At 34.0% G+C, this 14786-nt stretch overlaps 1 protein-coding gene across 1 annotated transcript in view; it reads left to right on the forward strand.

The window, feature by feature from the left end:
• Window positions 1–14786, forward strand: part of ascc3 (activating signal cointegrator 1 complex subunit 3) — a 683087-nt gene that overhangs the window by 503474 nt on the left and 164827 nt on the right. The window contains exons 24-30 of the mRNA XM_039747862.1: window positions 2142–2310; window positions 4994–5214; window positions 6168–6253; window positions 8136–8302; window positions 9195–9340; window positions 10913–11033; window positions 12321–12463. Coding sequence (XP_039603796.1) covers window positions 2142–2310; window positions 4994–5214; window positions 6168–6253; window positions 8136–8302; window positions 9195–9340; window positions 10913–11033; window positions 12321–12463 — 1053 coding nt within the window. The remainder of the gene's footprint in view (window positions 1–2141; window positions 2311–4993; window positions 5215–6167; window positions 6254–8135; window positions 8303–9194; window positions 9341–10912; window positions 11034–12320; window positions 12464–14786) is intronic.

Here is a 14786-nt window from a genome sequence, read left to right on the forward strand (position 1 = left end):
TTGCACCATATACAATGAAGGAGTCATTGCCATTATATAGCTGCGTTTCAGAAATTTTCATTGATCTGTAATTGTTTTTGCGGAAAATATATTGCTAATGCAACAGCTCATCTTTACGCATTTTAACACATTGTTACAGACAAGCTTCTGTGAGACTGGATGTGGATTGATTGGTTGATGTTTTGACTGTATTGAGAACAACGCATTTACTGAGGTTCTTGACGGTATGGTTGCTGTGCCAGGTATATTTTTGAACAGCACATTCTTCCTTTAGCCTTTTGATTAAGTGTAACTCGCCGTGCAAATTTTCACAAGAGATCACTCTTTGATCGAATGTATTTGTATAGCGCCACACCACGCAGCTCTTTGAAGTTTCACTTGGGGCCCTCTGTCCCACCCCCCTCATCGAATGTCACTGAATCACACCACGCACATTACTGTGTCATAAGCACACGAGAAAAAAAAAACATTCCAGGTGGTGTTGTATTCATGGTACATTCCCCTCACCCCCTGCTCCACTTAAGGAATATACAATGCCGCAAAATATTTTTTAGCTCATTTCTAATCACACTTGCCTCACTATCCCCAGGAAGGCTGAAACTAGTGAGATTACAATCTGTAAGTAAAATCGAGAGTGGAGGTTAAAGAGAGCTTATTGATGAAGTGAGTACGATTAGAATTGGAGACATGGAGGTTTGGTTTATACCATGAACAAGTCTCGTGTGTTTGTCTGAGATGGCCACCTGTGACCCAAAAGTGCCTGAAAACACTGGTTTAAGCGTATGTGTGGTGTGTTTGACTTGCCTTGGGAGGACTGCCCAGGGCTGTTTCTTACCCTGCACACAAAACTGACAACAAAGGAATTGCCCCCATCCTATAACCCAGAACTGGAAGAAACTGTTATTAAAATGCATTTGTGTACTTGGCTGATTCCAGACATGAAAGGCAAGAAAAAAGCAATAGCAACAAAAAATAAATCAATGAAAGCACATTAAACTTCTGTGGGGCAACTGCTACAGAAGGCAAGAGAAGATGGGTGAATTACCTAAACCCCAATCTATTGTGTAAAATTTCAGATTTCTCTTTGTCTAGTGGTAAACAAAATTGTTTCAAGGTTAAGCTTGAAAAAAAAATTGAAAGTAAAGGTTTGGATAAGTACAGTATGTAATTATATGTGCATAGTTGTAACTGTTTACTTGCAGTTTCAGAGTGATAATATTATATGTGTATTTGCATGTATACATGAAATATATAATACTTGTTTTGAGAGATTATTTAGGTGCAAGAGACTAAATGCTTCTAAAAATTGGGGGCACCTTGTGCCAGGCAGTATAACATGGCAATGCCATGGGATATGGCATCTAACTTCATACAATAATACAATGATAATTGACTGATTGGGGCTCAATAGCAAATTGATTCTGTGGTTGTGCATCATAAAATGTCTTGGTTATGTACTGTAAAATCCTAAAGCACAACATTTTTTGTTTGTTTTATTTAGTTGATAGTGGTGTAAACAAAGGTCTTTAATCATATAAATACATTCTTTAAAAATTTGGCGGGTTGTACTCATTACAGTTTTATCACAGAAGCAGAATAATAGCCATTTATTTTTGGGTATGTAATTTAAGTGCAATAATGCCAAAAAACCCTTAGTACATACGGGGTTAAATATTAATTTAGAGTTTTATAAAAAAAATAAAGCTCATTAGACAAGTAAAAGCATAAAATAATCAGGCGGAAATAGTGTCATAATTGAACTTAAAGTTAGTGAATACATAATGATAAATTAGTGTGCATAGCTAGATTGTCAAACCTAGTGATAAAGAAATTACAGATTTCACACAGCAGGCAGCATCTTCAGTTCCACTTTCTTCATCTGCTTGCATTCAATTTTCTTTCAGCTGCACTGTAGTATACAAAATGTTTGGATAATGATCAACAGAAATGTTCATTATCACACCACTAATAAGCAAATTATATTGACAAGCAAACCTAAGCAGAGTGAGTCCTTTTTAGTATTTGCATGGAGTTTCCCATAAATGGTTATTTTTTTATTTGAATATAAACAGTACTTTATAAATAATATACTTATTGTTCAGCATAGAGTGAAGTCTGTGTATTTTACTTTTTTTTTCCAGGTTGTCACCAATGAATCTCAGTTTTTGGTATTTACCATTCCAATCTTTGAGCCTATGCCTTCACAATACTATATTCGGGCAGTGTCAGACAGATGGCTTGGAGCCGAAGCAGTTTGTATCATTAATTTTCAACATCTCATACTGCCAGAGAGACATCCACCACACACAGGTAACAAAAAGACTAACACAATTAAGAGGTCATATATATTAAAAATATTAAATTGATATTTAAAGTACATCATATGTTAACATCTTCAAGTGTATGCTTAGATTAGATTAGATTAGATTAGAGGTCCCCTCTTCAAGATTGCCTGAAGGGACCTGAGTTGCCTCGAAAGCTTACATATTTGTAATCTTTTTAGTAGACCAATAAAAGGTGTCACTACATCCATAATGGCTAACATGGTACAACACTCTAGAATTAGGAGACCCTATAACCATTTAGCTAAATAACTAGGAGATCAACCTATTGTAAGCTATTTGAATGAGTCCAAAGTTAAGGTGTTAAATTACAGTATTAAATCTCTTATTCATTGAAATGGCACTTGTTTTATAAAATTTAACCAAAAGGCTACATTGGTAGTATGTTTAAATAATACCATAGTGTGGCCAGTTCCCAAAAATAGAGATCATTTTTTGTGTGTTTACATATAAAGTAAAAAGTATCTACTGTTGATAATCATTTATTTTTGTCTATTCACAACATGATACAACTGAGCTCTCAATGGATTGATTTTGTTCAAATTTGGCAAACTTGTTCTTTGGGGAAATTTTAAGAGAAAGTTCAATTTTCATTAATACATCTCGAATACAGTATGCTGTACAAAGTTTTGATACGTCAGAAACAGCCAGTGAAAAGCATTGATGAATTTTCTGATTTGTCTTTCTGTCTATGATACCACAATCACAGGTTATGACTGCTGTTTCAAATTTCGCTTGAGAGAGAGATTGCTTCAACTTGTATATTTTGTATATCTTCCATCTTTTACTCATTTGACAGCTGCTTCTGACAGCATAACAGTGAAACACCTGCAGTGTTGTGCCATATAAGCAGTTTCTGCAGCTGCATAGCAGCTTGCACCAACCTCTCAGCTCAGTTGTCCTGCTACTAAATTGTAGCGGGTAAGTACAATGATGTTTATAACAGTGAAAGCAAAAAATGCAAGTAATTTAATGTAAGGTAAAATGAATGAAAGAGGAAACAAGCTTCACTGCCATGACGTGGTGATATATTATTCATACAATGAATAAATCTGTGCTCAGGATTTCTGTTACGCTAAAGTAGCCTTCAGGCTGCATTATCTGAATTTTTAAAGGTGATTCAGTATTTCTCTTGCTGTATAATTCATAAGCAAAGTTCTACAATGACTTGTTATCCACCAAAGATGGACACAGCAAATAGTTTTAGGTTGAGGCTTATAAACATAATTTAAATCTTCATTAAGTAATTCTTTGAAAAAAATTATATTTAAGAAATTTAAACCAACATTATTTAGCATTAAACCTTTTAACACCAGCAATAGAACATTAACTTGAGTAGGGATCTGCTAACTGTGAAGGATATTTCAGCCTTCACAAGCCTGTTTGTGCTCAGTTTTCAACTACATATTGTAGTGCTGTGTTTTATGTACTCTAGTAACATGTATAGATTCTGTTATCACTGTCATTTTTGAAGGACACACTATTACAGAAATATTTAGCAAACAAAATGTGAGAACTAAGCCTTTGATGAAGTCACTAGAAAATAAAAAAAATGCTCCAAGTTTCAAAATTAGTCGATCTCAGAATGCACCTGAATGTTAGTTTGTGCGTACATTTTCTTACTTGTTTATTGTTCCTGTGATTCTTTATTTAATATACTTTATGACACGCAGTTGTTTGCATGACAAAGATGTGGGAATCATATGATTCAAAAAAGTAATACTGAAAAATTAAACTGTTTCACAAATGACCTCCTTCCCCAAAAATGAGAAAAAGTTGAAAGAAGCTTTTTGCACTGTAGTCTACAGTAGTTTCCCACACCTGAAATTCAGGTGTCAGGAAGGTCTAAGTAATCTGTTTAAGAATTAACCTTTTTTATTGATAAGTATTTTAGATTTTGACTGAATTATAGTAACTCAGAATTGACAGTTAGAACATTGTTTTACATGTTAACTGACTCTAACTAGTTTATGCAATTAAAAATCTATAAAAATATTTCATTATAGTTGATTTTCTCCTTTTTATACTCTTAATACCTTTTATTTATAGAGTTCTGGTTATTCTGTGAAATAACTGGATTATGCAGTTAATGCCATACTATAACATTGTGTCTGTGTGACTTTCTCCTATAATAATTTGGTATCAGGTGTTGGCACTGATTGCTTCCAGGATTGGCTCTGGCTTCAGCTGACCCAAGCCAGGGATTAAGTAGGTTTACAACATGATTGGATGGATTACATTTAAAACAAACAAACATGGTTCTTTTCTGGGGACATATACTTAGCAAAGCATTGTTAACTATATAAGGCATGTCTTTTGGATACTTTTATTTGTCAAATATTTACTTCTAATTCAAAAATTCAATTAATATAATTTATGTTGTCATTTTTACAAAGGCCTGATGGATATTACACTCAGTTGTTTTGTATATTTAGATATTACTTTCTGCAACTGTACTGTATGTTTGAAACGATAATTTTTCTCATTAAAATTATAGTATTAAGAAAAAATAAATTAACAGAAGAGAGCCTTACACTATTATAGAAATGTGAAAATTTATTACACAGATTGATGTTAACAGATAACATATTTCTTTGTATTTATATGCTTGTATCTATCTAACTGTCTATTTATTTATTTTTTAAACTTAGAGCTACTAGATCTTCAGCCTTTGCCTGTCACTGCTTTGGGGAACAGAGAATATGAAGCTTTGTACAAATTTACCCATTTTAACCCAGTTCAGACTCAGATATTCCATACTTTGTATCACACGGATAGCAATGTTCTTCTTGGAGCACCTACAGGCTCGGGGAAAACAGTTGCTGCTGAAATGGCAATATTTCGAGTCTTCAGTAAATACCCCTCCTCCAAGGTATATACTATGTATTTGTTTCCCAACAAATTTTTTTCATTTTTTAGAAAATGTACAAAAATAGCATTATGTTAATAACATCTGGTTATATCCATAGGTGGTAATGCAGCTTATAGTTGTTTTGCAAAATACAATGATTTTTGCGAAGCAGTGAATTAATAAGGTTTAATATTAAAAAAAATAGACAAGAAAACAAATATTTTAAACTTAGCAACTGTTGTCAATGAATAAGACTTGTGATGGTGTGACAAATGCATGGAGGAATAATGCCCACAGAAACAAATGTGTGCAGCTAGTAAAATCTCCTTGGTAATAATTTTCCATTACATATATAATATACATACTGTATCATTTTAATTAAGCATCTTGTGAATTGTGATTTTACTGCAGAACAGAAAACAAAAGAAGAAACATAAATGGATAAAAAAAACAGACAATGTCAGTGTAAAGGCATCTATACTGTGCAATTTATAGCACCACACTATATACAGTCCCTCTCAAAAAGTGGTAAAGTAGCACTCATAAAAATTTAAGTATTAACTTTTGCAGGTTGTGATTAAACAATACATACCTTAATTTGGATGCCTGTAGCTCTGGAAACACAATATCTACAAGTTCTTCAAAAGCAGTGAGCACATTATTACAAGGCACAAAATGTAAACCTAATAACATTGTGAAGTTCAGGTGAATCTTTTCATTTTTATAACTCCTGAAAGTTTCTCCACATTGACTAACCAAAATGGGAAGAGCAACACACTAGTTGCACGCATTTGTCTTGGCACACATTTTTCATGTGCACTTGTCCTGAGCTGCTTTAATGTTTATGTAATATCATGTTGAATATACAGTACCTTTAAAAGTACAGTATATTCCTTCTTGAGGTTACTCTCATGCTCAGGCTATAGATTTTATTTTATTTATTTACTATCTTTCTTACATTATTTTGGTTTTAGGCAGTGTATATTGCACCTTTAAAAGCACTCGTCAGAGAAAGAATAGAGGACTGGAAAATAAGAATAGAAGAAAAATTAGGGAAAAGGTAAAGTGTTTTTTTATCTACCTATAGCTTTTTGTGTACTGTATATTAAATGGTATTATGTTTTTATGCATGTTTTTTTATTTATAATTCTGTTGAAGTAGTTGTTAATAACTGTGTGATTTTAAATAAATATATTCTCAGTCTAAGTGTGTGAAGTTCAAAACCTTTTATAAATACATAGATGTGTTGGGTAAATTATGTTTTTTCATTTGTTTTGATATTTATGTTTTCAGAAGAACTTTAACTGTTATATCTGCTATAAAACCATTAATTTAGATAGATAAGAACAAGAGAAATTTGACAAGTGAGGGGAGACCATTCACTCCATCAAGATTGTTAATATTTTAGATCTCTCAAAAAAGTATATTATAATTTTATTCAAGATATCTCAGAATATATCTTCACATTGATGGATGTTCAAAATATTTGAAACCATTTCCTGATATCTTGCAATAGGTTAAGTTGACAGATCTTAAACTTTATTTAAACGTATCTCTAATTTGATTTTGTGATATCTGAAATACAATTTAAGATATATTTGCAAAGAAGTTACTTTGAGATTTATGGTTATTATTATGAAATATCTAAAATACAGTTAAAGGTATCTTAAAAGTTTTTCTAGATATATCAAAGTAGTTTTTACACATTATTTTAAAATATCTCTTTCATTTTTAGATCTCTTGAAGATCTCAGGAATTCCAATTGGTAAAAAATAAGACATTTACGGGATATATAATAAGCGTTTGTGAGATATCCTGAAATGCATTTGAAATAACTGCAAAGTGGACCTGTATTCAAAGATACCATATATGAAATTAATACTGCTCTATTTTTAAATGTTAATTTAGCTGGGCATACTTATTTAGGTGATAGGTCAGGGTAAAATTGCAGGTTCTTTTAAATCTACCTTTGCAGCTAACTGAATTTTTAAAATCTCACGTTAACCGACTTTGTTATTTTATTAAGTCTGTACTGTAGTTTGTTCTTAATCAGAAATTATGGACAGTAATCCCTCATTGTAAATATTTGATCCACACATTTTGTGATAAAACATTGGTTCTTATCAAGAACTAAATAAAAAGACTTCTGATGCAACTTATATGAAACTTTATAGTTGGAAAACATGAGTCTGGCACAGACTTGGGAGCTTTTTTTTCTGACTTGTCTTAAGTTATATTTCAAAAAAAAGTAAGACAGATTACCTGAAATGAAGACTGCTGTAATGTTGTAAACATTTATTTTTGTTTATAATGTAAACTTTTTTTAATGGCTTCTCTGTAACTGTAATTCAACCTGTTTGAATTAACATAATTTTTATCCATGGAAATAAATAGGTCATAGTGGCAAAGAAAAAAAAAACTTAAAAGAAAACATAGTGTGGCCTTCAGTTACAAAAAATACAGAAGACACCTTTAAAGAGTGTTTTTTGTAGTCCCATTACATCCCTTCTTTGTCTTTCCAGATGGGAGGAGTTTTTGTTTCCTCCTGTTTTGTTTCAGTAGCATGTCCATGAGTAGCTAATTAGCAAACTATAAATTTGTATTCGTGATCTACACTTCTTCTACTGTTTTTTCTATATCTTTTGTTGTATGAGCTAAGAAATCATACAGATAAATTAAAAATTGGAGTGTACCCCAGTCTGTTATTCATTATATGACCCAGATCAAAGCTTCTTGCATAACAAGGAAATAACAGTGTCCCAATCTTTCGTATTTCAAAACAACTTATTTGGATGCCTTTAAAATTTACAAAAGTTATCACTCCAGCCTTTTACTTGTTCACACACTTGCTTATAATTGTATAGTCTTGCTCGTGTATGAAAGTTAGTGTAGCATATCTATTTTGGTGAAATAAATCTTTATGGTTTCCACCCTTTCCTCAGAGTTGTTGAGTTAACTGGGGATGTCACTCCAGATATAAAAGCAATTGCTCAGGCTGACCTCATTGTAACCACACCGGAGAAATGGGATGGAGTCAGCAGAAGTTGGCAAAACCGAAGTTATGTGCAGAAAGTTGCAATTATTATCATTGATGAGATCCATCTACTAGGTTTGTGCAAAACCTTTACTATGTCTGATATGTTATGTGAGGAGATTTTGAGGACATAATGTTATAAGATAATTTATTGTCCAATGCAAATAATACTTTCCATTTTGAGTGTTGAAAACATTTTAGAGTCTCTGAGACCCCCCAGACCTGAGGAAAACACATGCTACAACATCTCTTACTAGTGATCCAAACATTGTATTCCTCTGTATCATATTTCTTTCTCCCCACAATTTAAAGCATATTTTCATCCCAGCTGTGTTGGAAACAGCAGTGCTGCAATGAATTGGAACACCAAAAGGGATGTACACTTCTGCAGTTCCTAAAAGTACAATATAGGAATTAGTTGGTAATAAAACATCTATGGTTTTATTTGTTTATTTAAGGAAAAAAACAATAAATACCTACCGGTATTTATCCTTTTTCATAAGTCATCTAATTGAGTTCTGGAGGGTTTAAACAGCCTGAGCTTTCCTGCAAGCATCAGACTCAAGGCAGAATACAACCCTGATAAAGCTTTCTGTAACTTAACACCCATATTCATTTACACGAGTCACTACTTAACCTCGATTTTTTGAAATGTTCAGACAGATAATGTTTATTTGCGTAATCATAATCATCAATTGAAATTTCTCTCAATCTTTTTTATTACCAACCTCCCCTAACAGCTTCACAAGAGAATAGCTAGCATTTTTTTTATTTAAGATTGTTAAAGTAATTCTATAGTAGTTCCATTTTTTTTTCTTACCATTTTAGACAAACAGTGTCTCCGGTCTTATGTTATCCTTAAGGAACTCCTCCATAATTAAGTTCAATAAGCAGTACATAAGAATATTATGTCCCTGTTATTTTTAAGTCCTAACTTGTATTTTCTCTTTCCTTTCTTTTATCACAGGAGAAGAAAGAGGTCCTGTACTAGAGGTTATTGTGTCAAGAACTAATTTCATTTCATCTCACACTGCAAAACCTGTGAGAGTTGTAGGATTATCCACAGCTCTGGCAAATGCAAAGGATCTAGCTGACTGGCTAGGCATAGGACAGGTATTTGACACCTGAGAAATATCCTCACCTTTGAATATCAGGGCATTTTCTTTTTTGTGCCTGCTCACATTTAGTGACACAATTCTGATGCTCAGTTATACCCAAAGAAGTAAAATATTAGACAAATTAAAATTCCTTGCATCTATTAGTCCTTACACTGGAAGGAAAATTTGGTTTGCCATTATTGCCTGAGTCCAGAGTGCATCGAATGGATTGGTATGGTGGTTAACAAATGTTTTAAACATTTGTAGTAAATTATCAATTTATTTATGTTGTCTTTTAATGGTGATATTTTAATGTACAGTACTTCATAGAAATTTGACAGATTGTCTTCAAAAAAGCACACAGTTACCATTTAAAGAAAGTGGTACAAAAAGATAGCAATCAGGAGAACAGAAAAATCACAAATAGGGAATTGTGTATTCAGTGGAACCTTGGGTCACAACTGTAATTCCAAAACTCTGGTCGTTACCCGATTTGGTAGTGACCTGAAGTAATTTCTCCCATAGGATTGTATGTAAGTACAATTAATCCGTTCCAGACCGTACTAACTATATGTAAATAAATTTTCTTTAAAGATTTTTAAATATAAACTAAAATTAATTAATTATACCATAGAATGCACAGTGTAATAGTAAACTAAATGTAAAAACATTGAGTAACACTGAGACAAACACTCAGGCTCCCTGCTCGCTTGCTCGCTCTCAGCTGCATGTGAGCCTGCGCTCACTCACTCTCAGCTCGCTCTCTCTCTCTCGTGCTTGCTCGCTCTCTCTCTCACTCTCTCTCCTGCACCGGCTTTCTCCTCCTGCTTCCTGCCTTCTCCTGCAACCTCCCGTTCTTTCATGTTCTCTTCTTTTTCCCTTTAGCTGACTGTGCACTTAGGTGAGAAACGCTCACATCACGAACTCCTCAGGAACCGCTTCGGCCACACACCACCATTCCCCCTCGGTAAGCCACAAGTTCGATGATTATTTATTAAAACTGGCCTTTTTGACGGGAGCTGTGGACCTGCTATACCACAGGAAGAAGCTGGGATGAGAGGAGGTTACAGTTTTGAGGGAGAGTCCCACTGCATGATGCACCGAGAACAATGTACAACAGGGAGAGACTGAACACATGCGGAAATCATCGGCACGTACGAACCGGAAGGGAAACTGGCTTGTTCGTCACCCGAGTGTGTGGTCGTGAGCAGATGCAAAAGTTTGGTGAACTTTTTGGTCGTAACCCGATTTGTACGTGTTCCGAGCCGTTTGTGACCCAAGGTTCCACTGTATGTGTATATATTAAATACCGTATTACCTTAAATGCCACTGATGTTATTATTTTTATTAGTGCAATTTGGATTCATGTAATATAGTTAAATATTTTTCTGTAAAAAAATTAACAAAAAACACCAATGTCAATTATTAGACTTTTTTGCAGTTTTGAAGTAGGCTTTTTTGGCTGTTTTTATTTATTTGAAACTGGAGTTTTCTAAATAGTAGCCTATGTCATTTAACCACTTGCAGGCTACCATTTTATTGCAAGCAAGTAGTTGATGTTAATAATTTGTACACTGGCTATTTTCAGTTGGGACTGTTCAATTTTCGACCTTCTGTTCGTCCTGTTCCACTGGAAGTACACATTCAAGGATTTCCAGGGCAGCACTACTGTCCACGCATGGCCAGCATGAACAAGCCATCTTTCCAAGGTATTTGTGCATTATGCTGTACATTGCACATTCTACATTGTGCTTCCTGATAGGCTGCTTGTTTCAAGACAGTAACTGAGTAGTTTTTGAATAAAGGTACCATGAAGCAGCAGATCAATTTTCACCCTTGAATAACTCTCTGACTTGCATAAATTAGTTTATCTTGTTTTGTACCAGTTGTCCAAAGACATGCAGGTTAGGTGGATTGGCGGTTCTAAATTGGCCCTAGTGTGTGCTTGGTGTGTGGGTGTGTTTGTGTGTATCCTGCGGTGGGTTGGCACCCTGCCCGGAATTGGTTCCTGCCTTGTGCCCTGTGTTGGCTGGGATTGGCTCCAGCAGACCCCCGTGACCCTGTGTTCAGATTCAGCGGGTTGGAAAATCAATGGATGGATGTATGTTTAAGAATATGCTAGTCCTTTAAGGGTTATGTTGTTTTGTACATGCATAATAATGTGATACAGTCTCCCCTATTAATAGCAAATATATATACAATATATGAGAAATGACTAGTTAAATCTTTGTCCTGCCTTTATCACAAACCATCCATTATCCAACCCGCTATATCAAATACAGGGTCACGGGGGTCTGCTGGAGCCAATCCAAGCCAATATAGGGCGCAAGGCAGGACATAAACCCCAGGCAGGGCACCAGCCCACCATAGGACACACACACACCACGCACACACTAGGGACAATTTAGAATCGCCAATGCACCTAACTTGCATGTCTGGACTGTGGGAGGAAACCAGAGTACCCTGAGGAAACTTACAAAGACACGGGGAGAACATACAATACTCTTCAAAATATCTTTCTATTTCAAAAAGTTTTTTCTATATATATTCAATCTTTATTCTACTTTTCTGCCTTTAGTGTTGGATTTGTTTCGTAGATTTTGCATGTGAAGCACTTGGTAATATGATGTTGAAATTACTTATATACTAAAGCCTGGCTGAAAGCTTTTGCTTTCTTAACTGCATTTCAGGCAAGTCATGGGATTACTTATTTGGGTTAGAAAATATTTAATGTTCAGGAGGTGTAAAATACAAGTCATTTTGTCACATATTTGCTTTATGGCAAAAAGAAATCTTTACTACTTTAATTTTTTAAAATGTTTGCCATATGCTCCCTGAATTATTAGTGTGATTTTTAACTATCAACATGAGACTGAAAATTTCATTTTGTTGCTTTCTATAAAATGAGACAAAACCAACACATTTCTCTGCATTATTTTAGAATTATTTAGAATTTAGAATTTCTGCATAAGGTGGGTTGTTCTTTTCTTCCACAGCTATTCGAAGCCATTCACCATCCAAACCAGTGTTGATCTTTGTCTCATCAAGACGACAGACTCGTCTTACTGCTATTGACTTGATTACTTTTCTGGCCACTGAAGATGACCCCAAACAGTGGCTTCATATGGATGAAACAGAGGTAAAATTCATTTTTAGCTTTTACTTTATTGTGTTAAAGAACATACTTAATCTTTCTAATTATTGTCAGTTGAATGAAGATATATAATATGCATAATATATTGCATAAGCAAATTAAAATAAATTATTTGCACTGTTTGAATATATTATGCTGTTATTTTTATGAACATGAAAACAACTTTTTGACTAAATTTCTTTCAGAAAATATTTTAAAATCTTCAAAAGTACCGTCTGATTTCATCACTCTTATTATCATTTTCTTCATTGTTTTGTCATCTTTCCTGAAATGTGACTATGACTTCATTATGGAAAAAATTAAACAATGCAAATATGTCTTTCTGTCATTACCTATACATCTCTGACTAAAATACAGTTTCAAAAGCTGTTTACTGAAGCATGTTTTTTTCTTAATTTTTAGGCTATTTGATCATTGAAATGATTTGTCTGTCCATTTGTCAGTATCATAGGCTTCCTTTCTTGTCATAAATATATTATGCAGATTTTCACAGTACAAATGAAGGTTCTTATATTTTCTATGCAACTGCAAGTCACTTCAATTTACATATCTACAGTTTGCAAACTCTTTTCTGCTTTTTTGTGCAGCCAGCATCTGCATTGCTAATTTAACTTTAAATGTTGACACTTTATTAAATTAATTGGTTTAGGTGTTCTATTATAGGTTTCTAGGGTCATCATGTGTATATGTGCATAACAATTTGTGAATGGATTTTGTAGATATATTTTTTTTTAATTTCTTAATCAAACTGTTGCATAAATAAGAATGACCTCATATGCAAAGCAATCCACAATATTCATCACTCAGAAAGCAAGGTAATAAAACACAGTTCTAAAATATTTGGGTACCATGTTAACCTATCCATTATCCAAACACTCATAGTGCAAAATTAAACATAGTACACAATTCATTAGATTAGTCAATAGGGTAAATATAACTAAACAGTAGAATAATTAAGGACCAAAATCAGAAGATAAGTACTGGTACAAGTTTGAGAGCCTCTTTTCTAATTAAAATTTACGTTTATATTTATCTGCTTGGCAGATGCTTTTATCCAAAGTAACTTACAACAGAGGTAAACATAATTGAGTAACATTAGGCTAGGGCCTGTTTGTTCAGCGAATATAATAGAACAGGTAACAAAAATTGATTGCCACAAGTGAAAAGAGATACAGTAACTAATAATTTACAATCAGATTATAATCAATAAGGCAATTAACAAGAAGTTAGCCAACAATATAAATGATCATAGAGCATGTTTTTTTACCCTTCAATCAATTAGATGGATATTCACAGAACAGATGGGTCTTCGATTGCTTCTTAAATACATTGAGGGAGTCAGCAGTACGGATGGAGATGGGTAGCCTATTCCACCAAATTGGAACTACACAAGGAAAGAGTTGGAATGAGACATGAAAATTAAGGGTATGATACCTAGTCAAGCTAGTCTTATTCATACAGGTCATTGTAATACACTGTGAAACAAAAACAAGCATGTCTATCAACACGGTAAAACTTGTTACACATCACCACCCTTACCACTGCTCTTTATATGTTTAAGTCAAGTGTTTGGTTTTATTTTAGTTTTCAGCATGGTGCAGTGAAGAAAAGACTAAGCATCCAATTTGCAGGCATTGCTGAATTAAAAATCAAATACTCAAGTACACAACAAGCTAGCACTGTCTATCTAACTCGATGATTAATCCGGAATTGAGAGTGTTTGACTTCAGAGCATAAAAGGAAGTTTTTTTGCACCAGTGATTATTAAGTGTGTTAGGAGGTTTCCTGAAGATGGGGAAAAAGTGTGCTTTTCCAGTATGCAAAGAAAAGGGTCATCCAGTGAAGAGTGGATAATATCTAGCAATCAAGCTTTTTTGGACTGCTAATAAAGGTGGTTGTAAAACAGAATCAAATGCAGGAAAATCACCCGGCAAAGGGAAAGAAGCTATATTATACATTATAAATTTGCGGAGTGCATTTAACTGGGCAGGTTGGGTATTGACGAAGTTAGGTGTGAATGAATGGTTAGTGTTTATAGTAATGTCAATGTGTGAGGAAGCATGAAGAGTGATCAGAGCAGCAGAAGCAGATAGTAAACGTTTTAGGTTGAAGATGGGGCTACACCAAGGACCTGTTGTCTACCCTGCTTTTAATAATAATGATAAAGGAGTCTCCAGAGAAGTGTACAAAGAATTACCCTTTGAAGTTTTTGTAGGCCAGTGATCATATTTTAATTGCAAAGATTGGAGCAGAATTGAAGGAGGAGGTACTGATGAATGAAAAGCTAAATTGGAAACAACCTCAAGGT

The sequence above is a fragment of the Polypterus senegalus genome, chromosome 3 (assembly GCF_016835505.1).
Source record: "Polypterus senegalus isolate Bchr_013 chromosome 3, ASM1683550v1, whole genome shotgun sequence".
NCBI classification, from domain to species: Eukaryota; Metazoa; Chordata; class Cladistia; order Polypteriformes; family Polypteridae; genus Polypterus; species Polypterus senegalus.